General features: G+C 40.4%; 1 protein-coding gene across 1 annotated transcript in view; it reads left to right on the top strand.

Moving 5' to 3' along the window:
• The window catches only part of si:dkey-225n22.4 (collagen alpha-1(XXI) chain), an 87,310-nt gene that overhangs the window by 61,144 nt on the left and 7,271 nt on the right, over positions 1-18,895 (top strand). The window contains exons 18-25 of the mRNA XM_067435470.1: positions 1,928-1,972; positions 2,305-2,358; positions 9,624-9,677; positions 9,967-10,020; positions 10,133-10,204; positions 15,428-15,463; positions 16,138-16,182; positions 17,557-17,589. Coding sequence (XP_067291571.1) covers positions 1,928-1,972; positions 2,305-2,358; positions 9,624-9,677; positions 9,967-10,020; positions 10,133-10,204; positions 15,428-15,463; positions 16,138-16,182; positions 17,557-17,589 — 393 coding nt within the window. The remainder of the gene's footprint in view (positions 1-1,927; positions 1,973-2,304; positions 2,359-9,623; positions 9,678-9,966; positions 10,021-10,132; positions 10,205-15,427; positions 15,464-16,137; positions 16,183-17,556; positions 17,590-18,895) is intronic.

Below are 18,895 nucleotides of genomic sequence, written 5' to 3'. Positions count from 1 at the left end.
TCAGTCGCGATGCTCTCAACGTCCACCTCCTCAGAGCTGGATAGTTGGAGCACCGGTGCCCCGCCCAGGGAGGAAGAGACCGCAGAGCGGGCTTCCAAACCCCGAGACGAGACACTGGACGATACAGGTGAGGGCTGAGATAAGGCCGGGCCCGTCTCAAACCCCTCTGTAAAGTCCACTTTTTTTTTTTTTTTTTTCGCAGGGGACTGAAGTGGCGAATCTTCAGTCGCGATGCTCTCAACGTCCACCTCCTCGGAGGCTGGATAGTTGGAGCACCGGCGGCTCTCTCGGGGGGGAAGAAACCGCAATGCGTGCTTCCAAGCCCCGAGAAGAACCGCTGGATGGAGCAGGTGAGGGCAGAGATAAGGCAGTGCCCGTCTCAAACCCCTCTGCAACATCCAATTGTGAACCCCACGACTGCAGCCTCCGCTCTGCCTCGGCAGCAGCGGGACCAGAGCCGCGGGGAACACGAGCCGAGGCACCCTCCTCGAAGAGTGCCCGGCGGGAGCGCAGCGTTCTCAGTGGCATACGCTCACAGTGCTCGCAAGCAGCCCCCTCGAGGGCTGCCTGGGCATGCTGCGCTCCCAAGCATGCAACACAGAGAAGATGTGTGTCCCCGCCCGTGATGTAGCGTGGGCAGGGAGGAACACACTTTCTGAAATTGCTGCTTTCACTCGCCATTTCTATCTATTTTATTTTCTCTTTTTTCTGTTAATATATGAAATATTTAACAAAAGGGTGGAAAATCTCTGATAATAGACAGACAAAAACACCAAATAGACAGACAGGTTCACACAGATCGCTTACTGAAGGCACAGAAGCTAGTTCCTGTTTGTGTTCGCGGACCTTTTATAGTCTCCGGTTGATGACGTCATCACGTCGGCGACGTCATCACGTCGGCGACGATCGATCTTTTTTCCGATGGAATGGTTCTACAGGCGCTTCACGACGCATTAACGCAGAGGCGTTCTCACAGCGTTTCGACGCAGCTCGAGTTCCCCGAAAGGGAACATGCAGTTACTACAGTGTTCCTGGGCATATAAAATAATATAACTGCTCCAGCATCTCTCTGTGTGCCTGCGGGGCGGAGTCACGTGACTAAAACCAATATAACCGACATGGGAATGATACGTTGGTTAGAGGTTCCGAATTTCGGTTTCTGATTATTTTTTCGATTAATCGTACAGCCCCTGACATCATTAAGGGTGGAACTCCTTATATGGGCACCTCTCCCAGATGAGCACACACACACACACACACACACACACATGTTGGTCTATGTGGTTTACAGGGACTCTCCATAGGCGTAATGGTTTTTATACTGTACAAACCGTATTTTCTATCCCCTTACACTGCCCCTAAACCTACCCATCACAGGAAACATTCTGAATTTTTACTTTCTCAAAAAAACATAATTTAGTGTGTTTTTAAGGCCATTTGAATTATGAGGACATTTGATAAGTCCTCATAAACCACATTTATAGTGTAATACCAGTGTAATACCCATGTAGTTATACAAATTTGTGTCCTCATAAACCACATAAACAGGCTCACACACACACACACACACACACACACACACACACACACACACACACACACACACACCACACACACACCACACACACCACACACACACACACACACACACACACACACACACACACACACACACACACACACACACACACACACATCTTTAGTGACATTGTTGATCTCTAAAAACACAACGCCAGTGCCGCCGGCTCCCGTAACTGAACCAAACTCGATGATGTGTGTGTGTGTGTGTGTGTGTGTGTGTGTGTGTGTGTGTGTGTGTGTGTGTGTGTCATCATAGGGGTGTGTGTGTGTGTGTGTGTGTGTGTGTGTGTGTGTGTGTGTGTGTGATGGTTCATGAAGCGCGGCTGACGGATCTTGTTCTCTGCAGGGAATCCGTGGCCTTCCTGGTGAATCAGGAGCGGATGGAGCACCGGTATGAACACACACACATATCACGCTTCACACTACATAGAACACACACTACATGTGTTAAGGACCTAGGTCAATCAATCAATCAATCAATCAATCAATCAATCAATCAATCAATCAATCGCACACACACACACACACACACACACACACACACAGTCACACACACATACACATACACTGTCACACACAGTCACACACACACACACACACACACACACACACACACACACACACACACACACACACACACACACACACACACACATACTTACTTTAATAAACTGTAGCTGTAAAATGATGGCGGATGCTGTGGATCTTGTGTGGTGGGTTTAGGGAGCAAGAGGAGTCGCTGGTCAGAAAGGCTCCCCTGGACCGAGAGGAGCTCCGGTGAGTAAACGCCCACCAGAATACACCACACTACACCAGAATACACCACAATTCACCAGAATACACAACAATACACCAGAACACACCACAATACACCAGCACACACCACAATACACGCGGATACACCAGAACACACCACAATTCACCACAATTCACCAGAATACACCAGAATACACCAGAACACACCACAATACACCAGCACACACCACAATACACGCGAATACACCAGAACACACCACAATTCACCACAATTCACCAGAATACACCAGAATACACCAGAACACACCACAATACACCCGAATACACCAGCACACACCACAATACACCAGAACACACCACAATACACCCGAATACACCAGCACACACCACAATACACCAGAACACACCACAATACACCAGAACACACCACAATACACCAGAATACACCAGCACACACCACAATACACCAGAACACACCACAATACACCAGAACACACCATAATACACCAGAATACACCACAATACACCAGAATACACCACAATACACCAGAAAACACCACAATACACCACAATACACCAGAATACACCAGAATACACCACAATACACCAGAATACACCAGTATACACCACAATACACCACGATACACCAACACACACCACAATACACCACAATACACCACAATACACCACAATACACCACAACACACCACAATACACCACAATACACCACAATACACCAGAACACACCACAATACACCACAATACACCAGAACACACCACAATACACCACAATACACCACAATACACCAGCACACACCACAATACACCACAATACACCAGCACACACCACAATACACCACAATACACCACAATACACCAGAACACACCACAATACACCACAATACACCACAATACACCAGAACACACCACAATACACCACAATACACCAGAATACACCAGAACACACCACAATACACCAGAACACACCACAATACACCACAATACACCAAAATACACCAGAATACACCACAATACACCACAATACAACAGAATACACCACAATACACCAGAATACACCACAATACACCAGAACACACCACAATACACCGCAATACACCAGAATACACCAGAATACACCAGAATACACCAGTATACACCAGAATACACCAGAACACACCACAATACACCGCAATACACCACAATACACCACAATACACCACAATACACCAGAACACACCACAATACACCACAATACACCAGAATACACCAGAATACACCACAATACAACAGAATACACCACAATACACCACAATACACCAAAATACACCAGAATACACCACAATACACCACAATACAACAGAATACACCACAATACACCAGAACACACCAGAATACACCAGAATACACCAGAATACACCAGCACACACCACAATACACCCGAATACACCAGCACACACCACAATACACCCGAATACACCAGAATACACCAGAACACACCACAATACACCCGAATACACCAAAATACACCACAATACACCACAATACACCAGAATACACCACAACACACCAGAATACACCAGAATACACCACAACACACCAGAATACACCAGAATACACCACAACACACCAGAATACACCACAATTCACCAGAAAACACCACAACACACCAGAATACACCAGAATACACCACAACACACCAGAATACACCACAACACACCAGAATACACCACAACACACCAGAATACACCACAACACACCAGAATACATCAGTATTCATCAGTATACACAAGGATACACCAGAATACAACACAATACAGCAGTATACACCAAAATAGACCAGTATACACCAGTGTACACCAGAATACACCAGAATATACCAGTATACACCAGAATACACCAGAATACACCAGTATACAGCAGTGTACACCAGAATACACCAGAATACACCAGTATACACCAGAATACACCAGAATACACCAGTATACAGCAGAATACACCAGTATACACCAGAATACACCAGAATACACCAGTATACACCAGTGTACACCAGAATACACCAGAATACACCAGTATACACCAGAATACACCAGAATACACCAGTATACAGCAGAATACACCAGTATACACCAGAATACACCAGAATACACCAGTATATACCAGAATACACCACAATAAACCAGTATACACCAGAATACACCAGTATACACCAGTATACACCAGAATACACCACAATACACCAGAATACACCACAATACACCAGTATACACCAGAATACACCACAATACACCAGTATACACCAGAATACACCAGAATACACCAGTATACACCAGAATACACCAGTATACACCAGAATACACCACAATACACCAGTATACACCAGAATACACCACAATACACCAGTATACACCAGAATACACCAGTATACACCAGAATATACCAGTATACACCAGAATACACCACAATACACCAGTATACACCAGAATACACCACAATACACCAGTATACACCACAATACACCACAATACACCAGTATACACCAGAATACACCAGTATACACCAGAATACACCAGTATACACCAGAATACACCACAATACACCAGTATACACCAGAATACACCACAATACACCAGAATACACCACAATACACCACAATACACCAGTATACACCACAATACACCAGTATACACCAGTATACACCACAATACACCAGTATACACCACAATACACCAGTATACACCAGAATACACCACAATACACCAGTATACACCAGTATACACCACAATACACCAGTATACACCAGTATAACCAGAATACACCACAATACACCAGTATACACCAGTATACACCAGAATACACCACAATACACCAGTATACACCAGTATACACCAGAATACACCACAATACACCAGTATACACCAGAATACACCACAATACACCAGTATACAACAGAATACACCACAATACACCAGTATACACCAGAATACACCACAATACACCAGTATACACCAGAATACACCACAATACACCAGTATACACCAGTATACACCAGAATACACCACAATACACCACAATACACCAGTATACACCAGAATACACCACAATACACCAGTATACACCAGAATACACCACAATACACCAGTATACAACAGAATACACCACAATACACCAGTATACACCAGAATACACCACAATACACCAGTATACACCAGAATACACCACAATACACCAGTATACACCAGTATACACCAGAATACACCACAATACACCAGTATACACCAGAATACACCAGTATACACCACAATACACCACAATACACCAGTATACACCAGAATACACCAGTATACAACAGAATACACCAGTATACACCAGAATACACCACAATACACCAGTATACACCAGAATACACCAGTATACACCAGAATACACCAGTATACACCAGAATACACCAGAATACACCAGAATACACCAGAATACACCACAATACACCAGAATACACCAGAATACACCAGAATACACCAGAATACACCACAATACACCAGAATACACCAGAATACACCAGAATACACCAGAATACACCAGAATACACCAGAATACACCACAATACACCAGAATACACCAGAATACACCAGAATACACCAGAATACACCACAATACACCAGTATACACCAGAATACACCAGTATACACCACAATACACCAGTATACACCACAATACACCAGTATACACCAGTATACACCACAATACACCAGTATACACCAGAATACACCAGTATACACCAGTATACACCAGAATACACCACAATACACCAGAATACACCACAATACACCAGAATACACCACAATACACCAGAATACACCAGAATACACCAGAATACACCACAATACACCAGTATACACCAGAATACACCAGTATACACCAGAATACACCAGTATACACCACAATACACCACAATACACCAGTATACACCACAATACACCAGTATACACCAGAATACACCACAATACACCACAATACACCAGTATACACCAGAATACACCAGAATACACCACAATACACCAGTATACACCAGAATACACCAGTATACACCAGTATACACCAGAATACACCACAATACACCAGAATACACCACAATACACCAGAATACACCACAATACACCAGTATACACCAGAATACACCACAATACACCAGAATACACCAGTATACACCAGAATACACCAGTATACACCAGAATACACCACAATACACCAGAATACACCAGTATACACCAGAATACACCAGTATACACCAGAATACACCAGTATACACCACAATACACCAGTATACACCAGAATACACCACAATACACCAGTATACACCAGAATACACCAGTATACACCACAATACACCACAATACACCAGTATACACCAGAATACACCAGTATACACCACAATACACCAGTATACACCAGTATACACCACAATACACCAGTATACACCAGAATACACCAGTATACACCAGAATACACCAGTATACACCAGAATTCACCAGTGTACACCAGTATACACCACAATACACCAGAATAGACCAGTATACAAAAGTATACACCAGTATACACCAGGTTGACCTCTTTACCTCATGTGTTAACTGACCCGGTAAAATTGGACACTTCAGAGAACTTGTATTGGATATCGTCCCAGACCGCAGTCGAGCCTCATCAGATCTGGACAGGGGTCAGCCGTTAAACAGCCATCAGCCCAGGGACTGTTTCAGAGCGGCTGGAAAACAGTGTTAGGGTGACCTCTGATGGCCAAGCGTGTGTGTGTGTGTGTGTGTGTGTGTGTGTGTGTGTGTGTGTGTGTATTCTGGTGTATTCATGCAGCAGAGGGAAGGCTGCTGCCTCCTGCTGGTGTTTAAGAGTCATTACAGATCTCACTCACTCATTTCTCAAGACTACACTCTTCACAGTGAACACAGTCCAGATAAACTCATTTATCATCACTGTGGCATGAAATAAATACAGTCTTTCTAACTACATTATTTTTTACTCACTCAAACACGAACACCAGCAAAACTCAATGTATCTAAATGCACATGCATATTACAAAACTGAATAAGACAGCAGTTTGTTGTAATACTATCAAAACAATTAGATGTCGCTAAACGCCATCAAATGAGTGACTTAAGAAAGCATGCAAACCGATTGCATTAAACAAACGAGTAAAGTGAAAAAGGAATAATTTGTTGTCCTGACAATGCTGGTTATTAAAGTTCACTTACACAAGAGCTATGGGGACGGAAAAAGAACAGAGTACTTGATCATTTACTGCAAATAAAAAGGTGTTACCAGACGGTACACAAAACTGACTGTTCGGTACGGGTTTGGTAAAGCAGGAGAGAGAAAGCTTAATATAAAACTGCTTTTTATTTATTTTTATTAAATAGTGTTTACTGAACACATTGTGTGCAAACATGTAAACTTCACATAAGGTAACTTCTAATTCATTATTGAAGGATAATCATGGAAACGCAGTGGCAGATTTATTTAAACACATTAATAATCCAGACATCAGTAACAGGTTCGGTAGAATATAATGAATGTACGTTATGTTAATATAGTGAATATATAGGCTAATATATATATATATATATATATATATGATTATGACGATCATGTTCACTCGACTATACAGTGATCAGTCACGCCACACTAAAGAGCTTCAAAATGGCATTTATCATTTGAGTTTAATGATAAAATGGACAGAATACTGTGGGAACTGGTATTAAAGTGTGTTCCGGCGTTAAAAAAGCTGATTGCATTCACTACCATTCAGTACACACTTACACATACAGTATATATATATATATATAATAACTGACTGAACCAAATAACTGATTTCTTGTTGCATCACTGCGTCAACAGAAAAGAATTACAATAATATAAATTAAGTATCAGCTGCCCAACTGAAAGGAACACTAATCACCATAATGATGATCTCCCCCCCCCCCCCCCCCCGCTTTTTTTTTTTAGGGAAAATCAACATTAGTTTATGGAAGTGATGTTCCAGGTGCATTAACAATTCAGCATTCAAGATAACTTTGGGAAAAATAAAATAAAATAAAATAAAATAAAATAAAATAAAATAAAATAAAATAAAATAAAATAAAATAAAATAAAATAAAATAAAATAAAATAAAATAAAATAAAATAAAATAAATAAATAATTTTTTTTAAAATAAATAAATAGGGATAGTTCACCCCCCCCCCACACACACACAAAAAACAAACAAAAAAATTGTCTTTTACTCACCTTCAAGTTGTTCCAACCATGTACATGATAAGAAAAAAAAATCAAACTCTATGTAAGTTAATGTGGACCAGCAAGTGTTTGGATATTAAAAAATGTGCATTTATTTTCAAATTAATATATATTTAGATCATGGCCTCCTAATAATCCCCTTATCCTGATTGGCTTCATCACTCGGTCTCCTCTCCACCAATCAGCTGGTGTGTGGTGAGCGTTCTGGAGCAATATGGCTGCCGTCGCATCATCAGGTGGTGCTGCACACTGGTGGTGGCTGAGGAGATTCCCCCCTTCAGTGTAAAGCGCTTTGAGTGCCTAGAAAAGCACTATATAAATGTAATAAATTATTATTATTATTATTAATATTATATAAGTTTAGCATTTGCATGATGATAAGCCAATGCGTTAATATAGAAAATAAATAGAAACATTTGCCAAGTTATAGCACAAAATTATTCAAAGGGGTAAGATGTAAGATTATAAATGTCATTAATGTAAAATATCAAATAAGCTATTCTAGGTAAAATTGTATTTTGACTACTTATTTACATAACCAATGGCTGACTAAAGAGATGAATCTGAGGTATTTATTCCGTGAAATGAATATTTACACTGTTTTATATATTTACTATATTTGTATATTTACTGAATTGCTCATATTTTGTTATAATGAATACAAATTGCTCCTGTTGGTAAAAAAAGAAGTTAAAATGTACGCCTAATTGATGGGAATGTTTATAATAACCCCAGAGGTATTACATTTATAAATAATAATAACACGATGTAACGGGTCTTTCTGAAAAGTTGTCCTTCATTTAAGTAAGTTTTGTTTCCACATCATCATTTCCAATGTCATTTATGAATGCAGTTTCTGATTGCGCATATTCATTTGAGTGAGTTAATTTCCGAGTGTGTATCTTCTGAAGTTTATTTGTGGAGCGAGGCAGGTTGTGTGTTATCAGCTTCAGTGTTTAACGGCGTCCTGTCTGATTAAATCCTTCAGGGCGCGGCGGGGCCTTCAGGGGCCCCTGGAGCAGACGGACTCCATGGCCCCAAGGTTGGTCTGCTCCAAACATCACCTTTTGCAATTATGCTAATACCTTGAGTTGATTCTGGTGGGAATAGCCGTGCCGAGATTACATTTATTCCATTCCTGGAATTGTGCCCTTATCAAATGGATTAAAGGAGAATCATTTAGGAGCTGCATTTCCTTTAATATTTACAGTGATTGCTGGTCTTTTTATCTGTCCCTGGAAACAAATGGTGTCTTCTAGCTCATTTATAATGGAGAAATTGTATGTGGCTTGTGGTTTTGAGTGCATGAGATTCATTTGGCTTATGTTCAGGGGAGTGCAGGAGAAAAAGGCAGCGCTGGTAATCCTGGTACAGCGGGTCAAAAGGTAAGAGTCTTCCATTTGGTGCAGTATTCATGCAGTTGTGATGTTAGCATTCAGAGCTCTCCGGTGTAAGTGAGGTTAAGAGTTTATTCTCAGATGTTTTGTGAATCCAAAGGGTGATCAGGGTGAGTCTGGACTTCCAGGAGTGCAAGGAGCGACGGGCCTTCCTGGATTTAAAGGACTAAAGGTAACGCTGGCCTTCCACAATCATTATAAAACCTCCACATGCACCACCGTTTAAAAGATGGGTCGGCCTCTCCTGCTCACCAAAGCTGCATCATAACTCCAGTAAAGCAGTGAAATATTCCTCCAGTGTAGATCATCTGTTCTCTGTGTGAATATATAGTAAAGTGTGATTTATTCCTGTGATCTGAGTGAGTTTATCATCATTCCTCCAGTCTTCAGAGTCACATGACCCTTCACTAATCACTCTCATATGAGGATCTGATCATCAACACACATTTATGATTATTATCAGTGGTTTTTAGGATTCTTTGATGTAGGGATGCACCGATACATTTTTTTTCAGACCAAGTACAAGTACTTATATTTGAGTACTTGCCGATACAAGTTCTTGATAATATCCTACATATACTCATATATATATATACACAGCTCCTAAAAATTCTCCTAAAATTCGGAAATAGCGTTTACCAACCTCCAAAGTGCGTTTATCCACCTCTAAATAGCCTACAGTTCCTAAGCCATTTTAAATTAAGCTTATGTCGTTTTAGTTTCATATTGTTCATTTTCATTGGTTGTTTGTTGTACAGATAGACAAAGTCTTTTATATTGCGCTGCAACTGTCAGTGTGAGAAGTGGGAAGTTCGGATCATTTTACTGACTCGGATCTTTGAGTCTCGTTCAGCAAAATGAACTAATCTTTTCTCTTTCCGTCTCTATGGGACTGACAGGAAGAACAAAAGACTCAGATCTCCCCTGTCCATTCAGAATCAGAACGATCAGAAGCCATATGTTGCGTAATGTGCATGCACAGTCAAAACAAAATGAACGAATCACTCTCTGAGACGACTCGGTAGTCCCGAGTCATATTAAAGATTCGTTCAAAATAAACGCATCAATCATGAACGACACGCAACCAAGATTCAAAAATGGATATCCGGCAATTTTCAAAATGACATAATTATCCATAATAATATTTGTAGTACATTTAATCAGCTTGTGACACTTTTCAATCACTTATCAAGTGGACAAAGAGTTACTCTGGACATTGTTGTGATATTAATTAATCACAGGCAGCTGGTTTAATGCAGAGAGCATGTCCAAACCCTGTAAAAAAAAGCTGTAATGATGCAGTGTATTTTGTGTTTAAATGGAAATTTTTTGGTTTTATTGTTTTTTTAGTTTAGCAAAATCGTCTGTTAATTTAATGTCGGCAGCCATTACACTTGTGGAAACTACAGTGCAACTTATATTGTCTTTCTTCTGTTAATTACAGAAACTGAGTTTTCTTTAAATTAAAATATGTTATAGGCACCAAATTCATCCTTCTGTCGTTAATCTGCACCTGCCTCATTAGCAATTGGCAAAAACTGTAATCGACAACTATTTTGATAATCGATTAGTCGGCTTGAGTTATTTTTTAAGACAAAAGAAAAATTCTTTGATTCCAGCTTGTTTAATGTGAATATATATATATATCAAGATGCATAAAAAAGTTACTTAATAACAACAACGTCCAAAGTTTGGGGTCAGAATTTAAAAAAAAAGAAAGTTTTTAGTCTCTTCTACTCATTATCTGCTCATAACTCCAGTAAAGCAGTGAAATATCCCTCCAGTGTAGATCATCTGTTCTCTGTGTGAATATATAGTAAAGTGTGATTTATTCCTGTGATCTGAGCTGAGTTTATCATCATTACTCCAGTCTTCAGAGTCACATGACCCTTCACTAATCATAATAATTTGATGATCAATACACATTTATGATTATTATCAATTCAGATTTCTGTGGAAAACGTCATACATTTCATTTCTCATGATTCTTTGATCAACAGAAAGCTCAAAAGAACAGCATTGGTCTGAAATATAATCTTTTGTGACATTATAAATGTCTTTACTTTTGATCAAGTGAAAGCATCTTTGATGAACACAAGTATTAATTAAGTAAGCTAGAGCTGAAAGCAGATATTGAAATGAAGCTGTCCGCCGAGGTCTTAGATTAGATTGTCAGATGTCACTCGAGTCGCTTTGGATAAAAGTGTCCGTCAAGTGATTAATTAAGCATCTGTTTGGTCATCGGTTTGATCTCAATAAAGTAATGCAATTCCCTACGGCTACATCCGGCTAAGTGTAACGAAACACTACAACCAATTAAAGCTGCAAGCAGCGAGGAAGGACCTCGCACCCGGCGGCCTCGGGAAAATAGTGAATAGTGGGTGACATGCATTTAAGGAGGTCAATATTGGAGAAATATGGCTAAGTCACTGCCAGCAGGTGGAACTTTAAAGCTCCACTGTGTGATATTTTCCCCCATCTAGTGGTGTAAGGGTTTATGACCATCCAGTGAATAATAGTTTCTGTTCCTCTCAATTTCGATTTCGTTTTAACTCCTACGGTGGCCGATTTAGTCATGGCTTCCAGTTCGACCTCTTCGGTGAGTGTTGCTTCAACTCAAGTGATGAGGTAATTTTTGAAAACTATTATAATTTGCAGTTATTTAATTTACCAAATGATCTATAATCAAATTAATCTATGTAAAATGAATAATAGTTTTACGTTTTCGTTATTTTTTACCATTTCATTGCTAACATCAGCTGCAGGTTCCAGACGAATGCGAGCTAATCTTAGTAAAGGAACTTTTATCAGTGCTATCATTATTCTGTATATTGTACGACACCACTAGCGTCAGGCAAACAAATTATAATGCAATTAAAATATTAATCTCATGTTATCCGTCATAGAACACGGATTTATGTCATAAGGTAAGCAATACTTTTTCATCATTGACGCGAGGAAAACTATCCTAGACGTCGTTCTAGTGTTATGCACAGCACACCATGATATAATTAGCCAAGCAACAATAAAACTTCCAATATACACAAATAGGCTGAATTAATATTACCTGTCGAGAAGAAAGCAGGAAACGTCGGCGTTCTTTTTAAAATCGTTGCTCCTCATGAGCTCTTTCCATCTTGGAAAGGCCACTCCAATATTTACTTTTGTCTTGTTGATTTGCCCGTTGCGTTGCCGTCTTAATTCTCTTTTCCGCTTCCTTTGCGACTCTGACACATATTCCGCAATGGTACTAGGTCCTCGACCCGGGTCGAATTCGGTAATCAATCCCGGGACGTGGTTGCTTTCACACAGAAGGCGACCCGGCAATGCTCCGGGAATATTGCGGGTCCGACGTGCAGTGTGAAAGGGGCTTAAGAGTGATCCTCCATCGTCATATAGCAGCCTCAAGCAATCCTCCTCTTCACATTCGACACGGTGCCATCGAGTGTAAAAACGTGAAAGGCGAAGCTTGAATTTACGGGTATGTCCCTCTTTGGCTGCTGTACTTTCAAGATGGAGGAGCAACATGGCGACCGGCATCCGAACCCTCACCCGTATGTGTTTTCAATGGTATATTATAAAATTACGAGAATACTTTATTACTTGAAAGAAGTAAATATACATTAATGAGCACATATATTTTTGAAAGAACTAAGTGATTTTAGCTAAGAATAAACTAAAAAAGTTACACAGTGTAGCTTTAACTATAACTGAATATTGGCATGTACAGTAGATCTCTTCAGGCCAGGACTCTTATCAAACATGTGATGTCTGTGGCAGATAAGACATTGTATGACAACAGCTTCCTGTTTAATGGTGAAACAACACACTTTGTGGGACACGCCCTTCAGCGAAAACTCAAGATCTTCACAATTTAACGCCGTAAAGGCCTTTAGATCAGACTGACCAGATATCATGTTGACCTGATTAAATCTCCAGGTGGAGTATCAGCCATCTAGACCAACTTGGTCCGGGTAATGATTAGATAGAAACATAAAAAGCTGTATTTTGTTATTACAGTGGTAATGTTTAATGTAGACTTCACATGCATATTCATACACAGATCATGCATAACATTATGACCAAGTGAAGTGAATAACACTGATTATCTTTCAATTGGCTCCTGTTAGTGGGTGGGATATATTAGGCAGCAAGTGAAATTTTTTTCCTCATAGTTGATGTGTTAGAAGCAGGAGAAATGGGCAAGTGTAAGGAGTTTGATAAGGGCCAATTGTGACGGCGAGACGACTGGGTCAGAGCATCTCCAAAACTGCAGCTCTTGTGGGCTGTTCCCGGTCTGCAGTGGTCAGTATCTATCAAAAGTGCTCCAAGGAAGGACCAGTGGAGAACCGGCCACAGGGTCATGGGCGGCCAAGGCTCATTGATGACCGTGGGGAGCGAAGGCTGGCCCGTGGGGTCCGATCAAACAGACGAGCTACTGGAGCTCAAACTGCTCCAGAAGTTAATGCTGGTTCTGATAGAAAGCTGTCAGAATACACAGAGCAGCTCAGTTTGAGGCGTATGGACCAGTCAGGGTGACCTCTGACCCCTGACCCTGCCGAAAGCACCAACAGTGGCCGTGAGCATCAGAACTGGACCACGGAGCAATGGAAGAAGGTGGCCTGGTCTGAGGAATCATGTGTTCTTCTACATCACGTGGATGGCCGGGTGTGTGTGTGTGGCTTACCTGGGGAACACATGGCCCCAGGATGCACTATGGGAAGAAGGCGAGCCGGCGGAGGCAGTGTGATGCTTTGGCCAATGTTCTGCTGGGAAACCTTGGGTCCTCCATCCATGTGGATGTTACTTTGACACGCTCCACCTACCTAAGCATTGCTGAGACCATGTTCAGCCTTTGATGGAAACGGTATTCTGGTGGCTGTGGCTCTTCCAGCAGGATAATGCTCCTGACACAAAGCACAAATGCTTCAGGAATGGTTTGAGGAGCACAACGACCAGTTTGAGGCGTCGACTCGGCCTCCAGATTCCTCAGATCTCAATCCAATCGAGCATCTGAGGGATGAGCTGAACAAACAAGTCCGATCCATGGAGGCCCAGCCTCGCAACTTACAGGACTTAAAGGATCTGCTGCTAACATATTGGTACCAGATACCACAGCACACCTTCAGGGGTCTAGTGGAGTCAATGCCTCGATGTGACAGAAGGGGGACTGACACAATATTAGGAAGGTGCTCATAATGTTATGCCTGATTGGTGTACAGTATATGCAGTATTAAGATGTGTATGACAGGTGGCAGTGAAAATCAATTGTAAGTCACTTTGGATTTGTGTAAAATATATGCTTGTTATACAGGCTCTTCATCTCATTAAAGTGAGTTTTTGACTGATGTGCACTGACGATTTCTGAGGAAACTGATATTTCTCTGTTTTTCAGGGAGAGAGAGGAGAATCTGGACCCAAAGGCATTCCGGTGATCCCTCGTCATTTCATTCACATTTTAAAAGTGCTTTTGACTAATGCTATGTGTGATCTATCAAAGGTTTGGTTTCGGTCTCAACACAAATTCGGATTTGTCTCAGATCTCAGAACTCTAACCTAGATGTTTTAAAAGCGTAATGATAGCTTTAGTCTGCGTGTTTGGTGGAAACGATTAACTTTATCACTTTACAATCCTTGAAATTCTGATGCTTGGGATTTAAATCAATGAGTTCTTTATAACAGCATTAAATGCATACACATATCAATATCTGCCACTAATGTCTCTGTAAGATGATATTTAAGCTTAGTTTTATGACCAAAGCTCTGTAGTTTTAAAACTAATAATGCAATGCAATTGAGATGAACAAATATGATGATCATATATGAACTTTAGTTGCTCTTGTCCAGTAAGAGTTTGTCTTGAAATACTACGAATAATATTGAATGTTTACTGATATTACTAGTGATTTATTCTTGCAGTGTGATGTGTGTACTTTACCGTAACAATCTCTGGGGAAAATCACAGTAAGCGTCGCTAGCTCTCAGTAAACGGGATGCGACACAGTCTTGTAAAGGTTATAGGGAACCACCCGTTGATTATGAATGCGAATGATAACCTTTTAGAGTTTGAGACCCCTGCTAACTCAGACCGTCTTCTGTCTACAGGGTGAAAAAGGCAGCAAAGGGTTCCCTGGGATGCCTGGCTTCTCGGTAAGTGCACAAACACATGCATCCACCAGGGGGCGCCTCCTGCTACAGCACTGCAGCTCAACACGGAAAGAGAACTGCATTCAGATTCATTCACTGCACAGGATGATGTGCAACTTAGATAACTACATCATTAATATTTCTGGAAATCCCCTATGAAAATCACATCACTTGTAGCAGGTGCATTTCTTTGATTTAATTCCATTCGTATTTGAATAATAACCCAGCATCGTGTTTAATAATTAAATACATTTTTACACTCATGGAAAAAAGGTTCAGTCTGGCTCTATATTGAACTCTAGCGTTTAGAGAACACTTTATGTCAACAGGAGCAATGTCTTTTTTTTTTATTCCATTATTATAATACAATTTCCATCATGTAATAACTTCTTTAAAATTAAATAAAATCTTGAACTCATAATATATACAGACATTATGATAAATTATCATATAATTTACATAATGTTACATAATTCTCACAACAACATGTTATATTTTCATTATTGTATTATTATTCAGTAGTAGTAATACGGTGGATATGTAATATGGTGGATTTTTTTAGGCAGGTTAAGACTGGCTGTAGATTTTAATAAATCTAATGTAAGGGGATACTATTTATTAAAAGCTATTACAATTTTTTATTTTATTTTTGGTGAGTTTATAATACATTTCTAATAATGTAATAATGTTTTTTACATTATGCGCTCAATATTTTTAAACATTTTTAGAAAACGATTACATGATGAACATTTCGTTATACTAATAATGTAATGCCTGTTGTGTAATTCATTAAAACTGAATCCATTAAATGATCCCATGAAGGGAAAGACTGCTGAGAGGGAAGCAAAGCTCTTAAACTGAATTGCCAAATTCAGAGGTTTTCATCCTGTTGAATCATTGTAGAATCTGCTGAATTTTCTCCTGATTTCTGGGGAAAAGCTCAACAAGTGTCCAGAAACTTTAGTCACAGACACTGAGTCACTACCAGACGATGTCAGAGAACGATGACAGTCATAAATCTTCAGATGAGATAAAGCCAGTTTCCAAAATGACATAAAAATGTCCATGATATCTTTCAACACCAACGCCATTTCAGAGGGAAAAATATAATTGATTATATAACTGATATCTACCATCACAGCAATATTAAATGTTGCATGTACATTAGAGTTGTGCTTCTGCTGGATTCTAGGCAAATGAGAAAATGATTCTTCTGAAAACAATGGTGGGTTAGTCGTGTGTATTTTTCTTCACTGCTTGCGTGTATCTCTGTGGATGTGATTGAGTCTCAGGAACGGTCTCTTCCTCCCACTGTGATGACTGAGTCTGTGGTTTAAAAACCTCTTGATTTGATCAAGTTTCCTCTCTCTAAACCAGGGTGAAGTAGGACCCAGAGGCAGCAAAGGACAGGTTTGTAAAATTACATACTTTAGTCACATTTAGGTGTGTGTGTGTGTGTGTGTGTGTGTGTGTGTGTCGGGGGGTCACACAATCTCATGTTAATCTTGACTAGCTTTAGAGTAGTACTGCATCCTTCATATCTCGTTTAACATATTTTACCTCTTTATGTAATGTTATCTCTTTGTGTATTGCTGTTTGCAGTGCTTTTACAATAAACAAACACACACCTATAGTTGTCCGCTGAACAAATGTATTGAAACACACACCATACATTGCACTATACACGATCATGTAGTTTACTTTACATGCTAATAGCAAACAACACTGACATTTGATGCCATTTTACTCACCGACTGCGGTTCCGACACATCACCACAGAGGTTTATCGTTGGGTCCGCTCCATCCTTCAGCAGTAGACGATCAGCAAATCTGCCGTCGAACTGGGCCTTGATTATAAAACAATCATTGCCGAAATGTAGGGAATAAACAAAAACACTTTCACAACTCCATTGCTGCTCCTCCAGAAAACTCCCTCCACTGTCCCCTTAATGCTGGGTTCTTTAGGAAGCTGAAACGGGTTGTCTTGCCCTGGCAACTAAAAAAAAAACACTTCTTTGGTGACATTGTTGATTTGGTGAAGTCCTGTGACCTGTTCAGGGCAGCCGATGACTTCCCTAAAGCTGAGCAAGGCGCTTTTTGATGGCCGTGCTTTTGCTCTCGCTCTGGTGCGCGCGCCGTACGGCCCATACTAGGACATTCCGTCCTTGTTGACGTCATGCAGACCAAACTTGCCAATACTTGTGAGAACATATTTTACCACTCTTTGTGTATTGAAAGAGTATGTTTGGCACAGAAGTACGCCATCAATTTAAAAAAAAACTTTGGCCATGTTTAGCATGGGAATCCAAGTCTTTAAGAGTGTAAAAAACTCAATATGCATGAAACAGCACCCCCCCCCCCCCACACACACACACCCCTTAAACCATTCCTGCCTATTACACACGCCGTTCTCCTCCTCCTGAAGGTAAGGGATGAACCTCCTGACAGCTTCAGTACGCTGGTCTCAGTGAGCTGTCAGATGCAGCACTGCTGTGCAAACTACAGGACAGTTTCTGTGTATATTTAATATTTCATGATTGTGTTCAAATCAGTACCAGACACATATGCAAATCCTCGCTTCCTGTAAAATAATGCATTTCCCCTCCAGAGAGGTTTATTAATAATCCCGTTCGGTGTGTTTACTCCACACTAGAGCTGCACACTTCGGTCAGAGAGTCAAATATTCTGATTGTGATTTAATCTTTTAATAGTTCAT

The sequence above is a fragment of the Pseudorasbora parva genome, chromosome 24 (assembly GCF_024679245.1).
Source record: "Pseudorasbora parva isolate DD20220531a chromosome 24, ASM2467924v1, whole genome shotgun sequence".
Classification (NCBI taxonomy): domain Eukaryota; kingdom Metazoa; phylum Chordata; class Actinopteri; order Cypriniformes; family Gobionidae; genus Pseudorasbora; species Pseudorasbora parva.
This window is presented reverse-complemented; position numbering and strand designations above follow the sequence as displayed.